A 14,020-nucleotide genomic window follows, 5' to 3' on the forward strand; every position below is an offset into this window, starting at 1 on the left:
GAGGTCATCAGTCCCATAGACTTAGAGCTACTTAAACCTAAGGACATCACACACATCGATGCCCGAGGCAGGATTCGAAGCCGGCCGGAGTGGCCCTGCGGTTCTAGGCGCTACAGTCTGGAACCGAGCGGCCGCTACGGTCGCAGGTTCGAATCCTGCCTTGCCTCGGGCATAGATGTGTGTGATGTCCTTAGGTTAGTTAGGTTTAATTAGTTCTAGGCGACTGATGACCTCAGAAGTTAAGTCGCATAGTGATCAGAGCCATTACAGGATTCGAACCTGTGACTGTAGCAGCAGCGCCATTCCGGACTGAAGTGCCTAGAACCGCTCGGTCACAGCGGCCGGCACACAACATTCATTTCGTATTACGTCTTGTATGGGTACAGGCTAAACAACTGAATATTCAAATAGAATTGAACAGCACACATATTATCATACACTGGGATGACAAAAGTCATGAGACAGAGATATGCACATATACAGATAGCGATAATATCGCGTACACAAGGTATGAAAGGGCAGTGCGTTGGTGCAGTTGACATCTGTACTCAGCTGATTCATGTGAAAAGATGTCCGATGTGATTATGACAGCACGACGCGAATTAACAGACTCTGAACGCGGAATCGTAATTAGAACTAGATGCATGGGACATTGCACTTCGGAAATAGTGAGGGAATTCAATATTCCAAGATCCACAGTGTCAAGAACGTGGCGAGAATATCATATTTCAGGTATTACCTCTCAACAAGGACAACGCACTGGCGGACGGCCTTTACGTAACGACCGAGTGCGGCGGTGTTGGCGTAGAGCTGTCAGTACCGACAGGCAAGTAACACAGCGTGAAATAACCACAGAAATGAATGTGAGATGTACGAAAAACGTATCCGTTGGAAAAGTGCGTCGAAATTTGACGTTAATGGGCTATGGCAGCAGACGATCGACGCGAGTGCTAACAGCACGACATAGCCTGCAGCACTTTTTCCTGGTCTGGTGACCTTACTGGTTGGACCCTAGACGACTGGAAAGTCTTGGTCAAGTCAGATAAGTCCCAATTTCAGTTGGTAAAGCAGCTGATGGGAGGGTTGGAGTGTGGCGAAGATCTGACGAGGCAATGGACCGAAGTTCTCAACAAGACATTGTGCAAGATGGTGGTGGCTCGATAACAGTGTGGGCTGTGTTTACAGGGGATAGACTAGGTCCTCTGGTCCAAATGAACCGATCATTGACTGGAAATGATTACGTTCGGCTACTTGGAGATCATTTGCAGTCATTCATGGATTTCGTGTTCCCAAACAACGATAGAATTTTTTACGGATACCCACGCGCCATGTCACTGGTCCACAATTGTTCGCGACTGGTTCGAATAACATCCCGGACAGTTCGAGCGAATGATTTGGCCACTCAGATCGCCGGACGTGAATACCATGAAGCATTTATAGGGCAGAATCGAGATGTCAGTTCGTGCACAAAATCCTGCACCGACAACACTTCCGCTATAACGGACAGCTACAGAGGCAGCCTGGCTCAATATTTATGCAGGAGACTTCCAACGACTTGTGGAGTCCATGCCACGTCGAGCTGCTGCACTACGTGGAGCGAAAGGAGAGGCAAAACGATATTAAGAGTTACCTCATTACTTTTTGTCATCTCAAATGAGTACCAGATTTTAGTATAGCCATTGTGGACGACGAACTGCGACTGCGGTTTAAATTGGCTTTCATATGGTAATAAATATGTAACCAGTCGCTTTTTTACGATTTGTTCAACCATGAACATATTTTAAAGCCACTGCAGGCTCATCATCAGGTGGAGGTGTTACAAGAACATTATTTTGTGGACTCAAGTGTTGCTAGATGCAGTACCGGTGCTGCTGGCGGGAATGACGGAAATTTAGTAATCGGTGACGAAACATCAATGAACCCGTAAGTTTTTTTATGTTTTAGGTTCTTACAGTGCACTGCCTTGTGGTATCCATATCAGATTGCTTCTTATAACGTGCATTATTAATATATGTAAAACAAATGAACACTGCATTTAGCTACACTTGGACTGCACCCAAATATCAAATTCATAGTTGAAAACCAGACCACTGAAGGAATTAACTTCCTTGACATGACTATCTCCACTCACAATAACAAGCGTACCTTCCAAATATACAGAAAACCTAATACCAGTGATGTTGCCATTAACAGTACCTCATGCCACCCGAACCAACTAAAAACTGCTTTCTTCAGATCATCTGTAAACCATATGCTCCGCACCCTTGTAAGTGAAGAAGATGCATGTACAGAAATGAACATACTTAAATCTATATCCCAACATAATAGTTACAATAGCTCTTTGATAAACATTCTAGTTTTAAAAAATCCCAGGTTAACTGAAGCATCCACCAACTCCATTACAAACTAAGAAAGAGATGCCAAAATTTGTCGGTCTTCCATTCCTTGCCAAAGTGTCATATAAACCTGCAAATCTTTTCAAATTACACAACATAAAAATATCCTTCCACACTGACAATAAACGACAAAATAAAATTGTTCACAATAATAAATCCACTGGAGATTGGCATAAAAATTCTGGCATATACAAACTCAGATCTTTCTGTTCTTGCTTCTACATAGGCCAAACAGGGAGAAATTTTGCAACCGGCTACAAAGAATACATGGATGCCCTTCGACTCAAGAACTTAAATAAGTCCAGTTTTGCATCACATGTTGCTCATCATGAACACTCTGTTGGTGATATCAGTGACCAGCTTTCTGTGCTACACATTGCTGGGAAAGGAATACAGGTGGACCTCTTTGAACAATTAGAAATTTACATCCACAAACTAAAATCACCCCAAAAAATCCTGAATGGGCAGACTGAGTCAACACAAAACCTTTTCTTCCAGAATTTCCAGGATATCCTGGCTCCCAAACAACCAAAATGACAATAATAACACATATTCATTTGCCTACATAAATCTTATTCTTCTTGGCATGTAAAGACTATGGTATTCTGTAATTTACAAAAAGGTTTTAGTTATGTATTAAAAACCCTTCGAGTTGTTTATCTTCTGTATAACTGTTACCCACATAATTTTTTTTTTTTTTTTGCCAATGTAAAGACACTCCTGCAGATAGCAACATTTTCTGAAATGTAAAATCTGTACTAGTATTATTTGTACCATAATATAATGTATCTCTTGTTTAAGACTATTATGTAGTAAAGTGTAATATCTATCATATCCATATTCTTTGCAAAAACGTCGAATGTTTGCATTCTGTGAATCAGTGTAAAGCCAAGTGTAGCTACAGACAGTGTTTATTTGTGTACATATCTTAATAATGTACGTTATAAGAAGCAATATGATATGGATACCACGAGGCAGTGCACTGTAAGAACCTAAAACATAAAGAACCTTCGGGTTCGTAAATGTTTCGTTACCGATTACTAAATTACCGTCATTCCCGCCAGCAACACCGGTACTGCATCTAGCGACACTTGGTCCACAAGCAGGTCGCCATGACATGGTATAGTTGCAACGAAAAGTTCCTTAAGGGAGGTAGGACGTCAAATGGCCGACTTTGAGCAGGAGAGGCACCATAGGGAATTTTAATTTCCACTGTCTATACTTTTACAAATAAATATACAAAAATGTCAGCATGACCAGGAAGGATTCAGGATTCACACTCATAGCAGTGAAAGTCCAAAACCATAACAAAATAATTTTTTTTTACCTGTGAAATTTCGTCATTCTTTCACTTACTATTGGCTGCATTTGTTGCTATAGGTACACTTTTCTTCATAGCATACAGACCATACTTACAGGTGTACGGAACTCTAGAATTTATTTAATTTATGAAGAATGAATGAGCTGTTATATTTTAAACTTAATGTTTAAAAAAAATTTATAGTTGAGTGTCTCAATTTTTACGAAAGATTTTAATAGATTTGGAAAATTCGTGAGTCTTGCATTAAGGAGTTTGTGTTTAATAAGCAAACCAAGTTTGAAAGTAATAGGATATTTATTTTGGATGTTACATGTACCTAAGTACAGAAATTTGTGTTTTGCAGAAACAGGCCGTTAAAGTTTCTGCTTCTATTTGGCATTCTTTTAGAACTGTCCAGCACCATAAGCAGGTTCTTTTTCATTTTCTAAATCAGTTTTCTTCCTTTTCACATTCTTATGATGCACTCTTCTTGGTTTTATCACCTCAAAAACTGATTTATCTGCTTTCACTACACGCTCCCATACACATCGGGTTCTGGGTACCGCCATGAAGACATTTCTTCAATAAGTTTTCATTCGCAAGGTCCGTGAATATAGGTTTGATGGCTTCAATTACAGCAAGTGGTAGAGAATTCCTGTGATGATATTCTTCCCACTGGCTCTAGGAGGTTGCAGCCTTGAGCCACTGGCATAACATTTGTTGTGTAGCCACACTCTTTACTGTGTATCTATTGTCCTGGTGATGTTGTTCACGGTTGAAGCAACGCATTCTAGGCAGCTTCTGCGATAATATGGCACAAAATAACACAAAACAACACAGCCAAATGAAAATCGTTTCGAAATTCACACCACCACACTGCAGGCCTTTCAAAACAGAGAACATACAAAATTAGCGGTCAAAACAATGCACGTCGATAGCAGCAGAGAAAGTATCGACATCAATAGTCCTTTGTTTCACGCAGGCCCCCACAACCTCACGAGTGGTCTACTGTGAAGAGCGGACAAATTGAATAGCTGGGCGGCGGCCATTAGAGTGGTAAACTGACGCGCGGAGTTCGAATGTTTATACATAGCTTTTGGTTATAAAATGCCTTCCCTTGAGTTAGGTCACAAACATAATGCCTCATTTAAATACGTTACTACAACAGACTTTTTAATTTATGAACAAACAGCAAATAGTCACTGTTTACGAATTTATCTTACATACTACATGGAATCTGCCGTAGCTAAAAGTTATGTACTGGACCCCTAGCATTTTTCGTAGTTCATTTACGATAAATGTACGCAAAATGCATCAAAATACTCGAAGATTTGCCCACTATATTAATAGATATTTTCTGACTCTACCTTGCTTTAGATTTTATGACGAGAAGTGCGTTATATATGGCATAGTGCTTTGGCAACTCACGACCAAATTATCAAGTTTCAACCTAACCTAGACCATGAAAACACTACCGATCAGCCAACTTTCTTCAAAATGATCAGAACATATAAAATGGTATTCTGTCGGTCGGAAATCTTGCCTCCTGACAGCGTGTAACCATTTTTGTAACAGCTGTGGTTTTGAGAAAGGAAACCTGCAAATAGATGCACAGACATTATGCTAATACCGTGTTACAAAAACATTTCTTAAGCAAGTGCACTGACATACGAAACAACTTAAAATATTCACATACATATGAAATGTATTATTCGTTCCTTTCTCGAATTTATTTGTACAATTAATCGCTGCGTAACTCTTCACCATTGTACTTCTTTTGATTGGGATGTACAGACAGTAGAATTACGAGTAACAAATACTGTAAGTACGCCCCAACAAATATACAACGTTGAATCAGGATCTTCATAAACAACAATACTACACAACACATCAGACTACAACCACTATAATGGCGTCCAGCCGAAGGTTCAAATTATCCCGCGACTGCAGAGCCATCAGTGAGTCTAGTTATTTTTTACAAGGTCTTTGGTTTCACATGTGACAGTCTCTGGCGCAAATGTAAACATTCGAATTCTACAGAGCGAAATACGTATGACAGAAGAATGCTGTGCAAAGAGGTGTGGCGCTGCATCTTGGTACACTTAAGCCTAAATAACGTGCCTTATAATCTCTCAAATATATATGTTTTATACAATAAACTATTCAGGAAGATGTGCGCTACAAAATAGGCATATTTTTGAAAAATCAATTTTTTTTTAATTTTTAACGCCCTACCCCTCTTAAATTGAATGTGTTTTGTTCCAAATCTTGACGGAAAGCTTATGGGCTTTTCTTTTCCGACGAAGCAACGGTTACTGGTATTGTTTATCTTGACGTGCTAGAACTATGGCTCTTTCCTCAACGGGAGGAAGGTGAACCACAGAACAATACTTAGCAGTAAGATGGCGCGCCGCCTCACTGGCATAACTCAGTATGTGGTTGGTTAGACGACGTCGTTCCCGACCGCTGGACTGCCCGCAAGGGACCAGATGACAGAGCTTGTTTTGCATGACCCCAACGTTCAACCGATCTGTCGCCATGTGAGTTTTACCTTAAGGGGTTCATAAAGGAACATGCGTATGTGCCTACGCTACCAGCCGACCTACCCTACTGAAGAATCAGGATTTAGCAATTGTTGCAACAATTACTCCAGACACACTGATTAAAGTTTGCGAAGAACTCGCCTATCAACTGGCTGAGCACCATGAGGTGAATGGCGCTCACATCCAACATCTGTAAGAAATACTGTTTCCGTTGCCTTTTCATTTGATGTGTTATTTATAATTGCAAGTTAATGTAAGAAATGCCACACAGCCTTAAAACATTAGTAATCATCTGAGACACCAGGTATTTTATCAACAATTTACAAGGTTTTTGCCGCCATTTCACATGTTATAAATTTTGCTTAGCAAGCGTGGAAAGCAAGAAGGTTTACAACTTTGAAAAGTAAATTAGGAAGAAAAAGTTTATGTCCGGTACTCACGTCTGATAAGCTGTGTCGTGTGCAGCGATTCGGCAGTAGCTCTTCTCGCAGAAAGTGATGGCGGCAGCTCCTGCGACAGAGGACAGGTGTCTCCTGACAGAACAGTTGAAACTTTTTTCTCATACAGCCATCAACACAAACATACTTGAACCAGTAAACGTAAAGGAAATGCACAAATTGACAACTAACACGCCACTTGTCATACCTCTCTCTCTCTCTCTCTCTCTCTCTCTATCTCTCTCTCTCTCTCTCTTTCATATACACACACACACACACACACACACACACACAAACGTATGACGGGAGAAAAAGCACAACAGCAGGAAATAATCAATCACGGGAATCCATTTATCTAGACAACACATTTAAGCGATTAACGTTGGAGGATCATACACAGGTTAATATAAGCGCAAGAAAAGTGACTGCAAATGTGAAATGATGGTACTGCCAGAATGTTGAATGCAAATGTACAGGGTGATTCAAAAAGAATACCACAACTTTAGGAATTTAAAACTCTGCAACGACAGAAGGCAGAGCTAAGCACTATCTGTCGGCGAATTAAGGGAGCTATAAAGTTTCATTTAGTTGTACATTTGTTCGCTTGAGGCGCTGTTGACTAGGCGTCAACGTCAGTTGATGCTAAGATGGCGACCGCTCAACAGAAAGCTTTTTGTGTTATTGAGTACGGCAGAAGTGAATCGACGACAGTTGTTCAGCGTGCATTTCGAACGAAGTATGGGGTTAAACCTCCTGATAGGTGGTGTATTAAACGTTGGTATAAACAGTTTACAGAGAATGGGTGTTTGTGCAAAGGGAAAGGTTGTGGACGGCCGAGAACGAGTGATGAAAATGTAGCACGCATCCAGCAAGCATTTGTTCGCAGCCCAGGAAAATCGACTCGCAGAGCTAGCAGAGAGCTGCAAATTCCACAATCAACTGTATGGAGAGTCCTACGAAAAAGGTTAGTTATGAAACCTGAACGTCAACTACCCGAGGCGATGGATCGGCCGCCACGCAGCCCGTGACAGAGCACTTCATCACTGGCCTCCAAGAAGCCCTGATCTTACACCCTGCGATTTTTTCTTATGGGGGTATGTTAAGGATATGGTGTTTCGGCCACCTCTCCCAGCCACCATTGATGATTTGAAACGAGAAATAACAGCCGCTATCCAAACTGTTACACCTGATATGCTACAGAGAGTGTGGAACGAGTTGGAGTATCGGGTTGATATTGCTCGAGTGTCTGGAGGGGGCCATATTGAACATCTCTGAACTTGTTTTTGAGTGAAAAAAAACCTTTTTAAATACTCTTTGTAATGATGTATAACAGAAGGTTATATTATGTTTCTTTCATTAAATACACATTTTTAAAGTTGTGGTATTCTTTTTGAATCACCCTGTATATGCATTGTGTCATACACGTGCCCAATGTCAGTGTGGGATGGAGTTACACGCCTATTGCATTTAGTCGATCAATGCAGGGAGAGTAAATGCTGGTTGTGGATGACAATGGAGTTGTTGTCCGATGATGTCCCATACATGCTCCATTGGAGACAGATCTGGTGATCGAGTAGGGCAAGGCAACATTTCTGTTGAGCATGTTGGATTACAACAGCGGCATGTGGGCGAACGTTAATCTGTTGGGAAACTCACTTGATTATTTTTTTTCCTTTATCCCGCAGTGCGCGCAGGGTCGGCAGGGTTAAGCACGGATTTGGCATGGTTAACTTTAAGGGGTGGCCGGATGCCCTTCCTGCCGCCACCCCATACCCCCCGGGCCGGAATTAGTGTACCCCAGCTGTCTGCGTCTAGTATAAATCGTGAAATAGTGTGAATGTGTTTCAAGTGCCTGTGAGTCGTGGAACTGAGGCGGGGCGTGGGGACCAGCCCGGTATTCACCTAGTAGGATGTGGAAAACCGCCTAAAAACCACGTCCAGGCCGGCGGCCGTCGACGTTAATTCGCCGGGTGGATTCGATCCGAGGCGGGCGCGCCTACCCGCGAAATCGCACCACAGACCATAACTCGAGGTGTAGATCCAGCGTATCCAGGCCGCAGACAGGTTGGTTGCGGGCGCTCACCTGGCCTCCTTATAACCAACACACAGATATCACTGGCACCGAGGCAGAACCAATTTTCATCCAGACAACACAACAGACCTCCACCATACCATCCAATGAGTTCTCGCTTGACACTACTAAAGTCGCAAACGGTGATGGTTTGGAAGTCAGCGGAACATCTACTACAGACTGTCTGGATCGGAGCTGTCCTTGAAGTAACCGATTTATAACAATTTGTTGTGTTACTGCGGTGCCAACCGCTGCTTGAATTGGTGCTGCAGACGCAATACAATGCACCACAGCCATACGCCAAAAAAGACGGCCTTCCCTCTCGGTAGTGCCACTTGGGAGTCCGCAGCCCTGTCTTCTTGCGACCATACCTTCCCGTGACCACCGCAGCTAGCAATCATGTACAGTATATCTGGGTGTTACCCTTGACTGAACTATGTCCTTCAAAAAACATTGCCATAACACCAGGCTGAAAGTTAGATCACGGAATAACATCTTGAGGAAGCTCACATCCACCGCCTGGGGTGCAAGTCCTCCCGTCCTGAGAATTACGGCTCTTGCTTTGTGTGTGTCCGCTACAGAGTATGCTTACAGAGTATGCTTCACCTGTGTGGAGAGCATCTACTCACACCAAACAGGTTGATATTGCAATCAATGAGACCGTCCGAATCTCGTCGGAATGTATGAAGCCAACTCCAGTCGATAAAATCTACCCGATTGTTAGAATATCTCCCCCCAATATTAGAAGGGCTGTTGCAGCTGATGTAGAGAGGGCTAAGCATACTTATGATCCCCGACATCCACTGCATGACTAAGGTCCGTCGACTGAAGTCGAGAAAGAGCTTCATCGCCAGGACTCAACCACTAGAGGGAACACCAGAATCTAACCGTATCACCAGGTGGAAAAGCAAGCTAACTCATCCCCTTTTGGAGATCGCTCAATCGTCTGAGGGTGGGCGTTCCTCTTTGCAAGACCAACATGCGAAAATGGGGCATTCTTTCAGCTGATGGAGATACATCCTGCGAGTGCGGAGCAATACAAGACCCGGCCCACGTGCTAATTTGTCTTCAACTTGAACGACCCTGCACAACACAGGACCTGATCGAGGCAAACAACAAGGCTATCGGAGTTGCTACCTTCTGGAAATGCTGACCGGACACGGAAATGAATGAGTTTCTGCAATATCACGGACGGAATATCCAGCTTCCCGTAGCCCATTACACAACCTCGTTCAAACTCAGTGAGCTGTTGAAACTGGCGTCTTCGTCGTTCAAAAAATGTACAAATGTGTGTGAAATCTTATGGGACTTCCGCACAGTCCATGACTGCAGCGCCTGAGACCGCTCGGCTAATCCCGCGCGGCCGCAGTCTTTGTTTCGCCTTCCCCACAATATTATCTATGTGGTCTTTGAATTTAAGTTGCTCGTAATTGTAAGACGTCTCTTACTTTTTTCGGAATTTTTTCCAACATTAAAGGCATTCTTGATCAACATCGACTCACTAAGTCCAATCTCGAAGGTACGAGTATTAACGCTCGCGACCATTACAGCGCGTGTTTAAAGAAAACCTAATTTGCATCCTCATAGTTGCGGTACCAGCGCCACACTTAAGCTACTGGCGCGAAGTTTGAGTAGACGTCATCTTTCAGATGTCGAAACAATGGTCGTTTACCTCGCATAACTCTTTAGTGTTACGACTTTTTCCGTCAGTGTTTAGAAGAGATAAAAAGGAATAGTCTTTTTTTTTGTGACGTGACAAAAATGTCACAGATGTTCAGTTTCAGCGCTGGGAGTTTTGATGCTGCTGATGTTCAAACTGCCGACTGATGAACATTTAGAGTATTGTCCGTTTACATTAATGCGCAACTGGCATCTGTGTGTTAATGATTGTCTAACGCACTCAAAACAAGCAGGTGCTTTAAGTCCAATTAAACGGCCAACCAGTTCGCCTAGGGTGTCTATCGGCATCTCGTACACCAAACGCTTCATCTTCCCCCACAAAAGTAATTCCACAGGAGTTCAGCAACATCTCTAAAACAGTATTCGTCACACGGCACTTTGATCATCCTCTCTGAATATCAGCGGCTTTAAAACGGTGCGCCTGAGATATTCTTATTACATGTACATCTACATGAATGTTCCGGTCTTTAAGTGCTTGGCAGAGGATTTGTAGAACTATTTAGCGCCCGAAAACCTCAAACCACACACACACACTGTAGAACTACTTTCAGACTGTTTCTTAATCGTTCTATCTCGTACAACACATGGGAGAAAATGAATATCTAAATTTTTTCTTGCGGACTTTGATTTCTCTTATTTTTTCACGATGGTCGTTTCTTCCTATGTACGTGGGAGTAAACAAAATATTTCTGAATTCGGAGAAGAAAGTTAGTGATTAAAATTTCCTGAAAAGATCTCGCTGCAGCGAAAAAAAGCCTTTGTTTTAACGATTCCCAACCCAACTCGCTTGTCATGCACGAGGCACTCTCTCCAATACTTTGCGATAGTACAAAATGAGATGCCCTTTGTTCAACTTTTACTATATCCTCCGTCAGTCCTGTCTGGTAAGAATCCTAAACCGATCAGTAATACTCCAAGAAGAGGACTGACAAGCGTAGTATAGTCACTCTACTTAGTAGATGTGTAGCACCTTGTATGTGTTCTCCCAATAAAACGAAGTTTTTGTTTTGCCTTCCCCATAACATTTGTGATGCTCTCAATCTAAGGTAAGTGCCACTGCAGTAACTGTTATTGGTTCTATAAAACAAATTCACGAAAACCATAACTCTGTCAGTTGAACAATATGCTGCAGAAACAGTTAATGTACGAGGGTTGGAATTTGAATAGTGTCAACTATTTATTCACAACCGATACAAAAGAATTACATGTTTGCACCTGTTACTGTCCTTCAAAGCCGCGCGGCATTAGCCGAGCGGTCTAAGGCGCTGCAGTCATGGACTGTGCGGCGAACTGGAGAGGCAGCAGATCAACTGGAAATCGTCACTGTCTTCCTGAAACCAATTCATCACACTCCTAGCCTTGTGACGTGGCGTATTATCTTGCTGAAAAATGTTACTCCTGTCGAGAAAATATGATCATCATGAAGGGGTGTACATGGTCTGCAGCCAGGGTACGATACTACTTGGTTGTCATGGTGCATTGTGCGAGCTCCACTGGACGTATGGATGCCCACGTGAATGTTCCGCAGGGCATAACGGAGCCGCCACCAGCTTGTCTCCGTCCCGCAGTACAGGTGTCAAGAAACTGTTCCCTGGAAGACGACGGATTCGAGTCTCGCATCGGCATGATGAAGAAGGTATCGGGTTTCATCAGACCATGTAAGGCTCTGCCACTGCGCAACGACCAGTGCCGGTGGTCACGGGTCTATTTCAGTCGTAGTTGCCGATGTCGTGGTGTTAACATTGACACATGCATGCGTCATCGGCTGCAGAGGTCCATCGTGAGGAATTTTCGGTGCACTGTGTGTTCAGACACAATTGCACTCTGCCCAGCATTAAAGTCTGATGTTAGTTCGCCGCCTGTCCTGTTTTAACAGTCTGCTCAACCTACGACGTCCGACATCTGTAATGAGGGGTGGCCGTCCAACCCTAATACGTCAGGACTTGGTTTCACCTTGGTTTCGCAACCTGTTGAAGACGCTCACCATAGCACTACTCGAACACCCGACAAGTCGTGCAGTCTCCGAAAAGCTCGTGCCGAGCCTTGGTGCCATCACAATCTGGCCTCGGTCACATTCAGACATATCGCACGCCTTCCCCATCCTACAAACGGACAGCACGCCGACTCTTACTGCATACACCGTGCGTGTGTCTGACTAGCAGTCGTTTCTCACCAGCTGACGCTGCTATTGCGTGAGGGGAATGATATCGACAGTAGGTCATAATGCTCTGACTGATCACTATAGTATTTTCAGAATTAATTCTGACATTCGCACACCGATATAAATAAGAACTTTAACAGTAATTTGGCTATGTAACTGGATTACGTTCAGTGATTCTTCATTAATGTGCTGAGGTGTAAAGATAGCTCAACAATACTGCAGGTTTGTGTGATAACAGGGAGCAGAACGTCTAAAGAGACTGAGTACAGTTATTGAGACATTTGTGAGTAGGCAATATTAATTTTCACGTAGTATTTATTCAAGAAAATAAATCTTCCATATCTACAGTTGACTTCTTTATTTCATCATTGTTTCATAACCAGCTTCGCCGACTGGTGTGGCCGAGCGGTTCTAGGCGCTACAGTCTGGAACCGCGAGACCGCTACGGTCGCAGGTTCGAATCCTGCCTCGGGCATGGATGTGTGTGACGTCCTTAGGTTAGTTAGGTTTAGGTAGTTCTAAGTTCTAGGGGACTGATGACCTCAGCAGTTTAGTCCCATAGTGCTCAGAGCCAGTTGAGCCATAACCAGTTTCGAGGCTAAAGTCGCGGTATCAGACACTTATATTAGACACACGTTACGACTAAAGTCCCAGTTTAACACAAAAAGTATATGACACACCCACTTGGCAAGCGAGCTTGGCGATTACGCGCCAGGGGATGGCTTGATGTAGATACTTGGTACCAAAAACAGTAGCCAGTAGGCAAAGTAAACAGTGCAATTACAGAATTATATAAATATTTTTTTCTGATTGTATTGGTCGCTGTTCCCACGCACAGTACATCGGGAATATGTGAAAAAACATAAAATGGTTAAACTGAAGCATTTACATCATCTTCATATAGCCTTAACTAATGCGTAGAGACTATAAAATTTGGAACGAACTTCCAGTATTTGTGGCCTCTTTAAGTCTGTAGAAAGATGATGCTTTCATTGTTGTTGAGGTCTTCAGCCCGAAGACTGATTGATGCTGCTCTCTATGCTACTGTATTCTGTGTAAGCGTCTTCATCTCCGAGTAACTACTGCAGCCTACATCCTTTTGAGACTGCTTAATGCGTTCCTCGGTCTCCCTCTGCAGCTTCTACCCCCACATTTCCATTCACTGCCAAGCTGACGATTGGGTTTGGTCGTTTGGGGAAGGAGACCAGACAGCGAGGTCATCGGTCTCATCAAATTAGGGAAGGACGGGGAAGGAATTCGGCCGTGCCCTTTCAAAGGAACTATCTCGGCATTTGCCTGGAGCGATTTAGGGAAATCACGGAAAACCTAAATCAGGATGGCCGGACGCGGGATTGAACCGTCGCCCTCCCGAATGCGAGTCCAGTGAAAAACTGACGATTCCTCGACGCCTCAGGATATCCTGATCCCTTCT

The 14,020-nt window shown here is 43.2% G+C and overlaps 1 protein-coding gene across 2 annotated transcripts in view; it reads right to left on the reverse strand.

The window, feature by feature from the left end:
• Nucleotides 1-14,020, reverse strand: part of LOC126473350 (macrophage colony-stimulating factor 1 receptor-like) — a 326,467-nt gene that overhangs the window by 132,645 nt on the left and 179,802 nt on the right. For both annotated transcript variants that reach the window (XM_050100347.1, XM_050100348.1), the window contains exon 9: nt 6,680-6,749. In XM_050100347.1, coding sequence (XP_049956304.1) covers nt 6,680-6,749 — 70 coding nt within the window. The remainder of the gene's footprint in view (nt 1-6,679; nt 6,750-14,020) is intronic.

Source organism: Schistocerca serialis, chromosome 4 (genome assembly GCF_023864345.2).
Source record: "Schistocerca serialis cubense isolate TAMUIC-IGC-003099 chromosome 4, iqSchSeri2.2, whole genome shotgun sequence".
Classification (NCBI taxonomy): Eukaryota; Metazoa; Arthropoda; class Insecta; order Orthoptera; family Acrididae; genus Schistocerca; species Schistocerca serialis.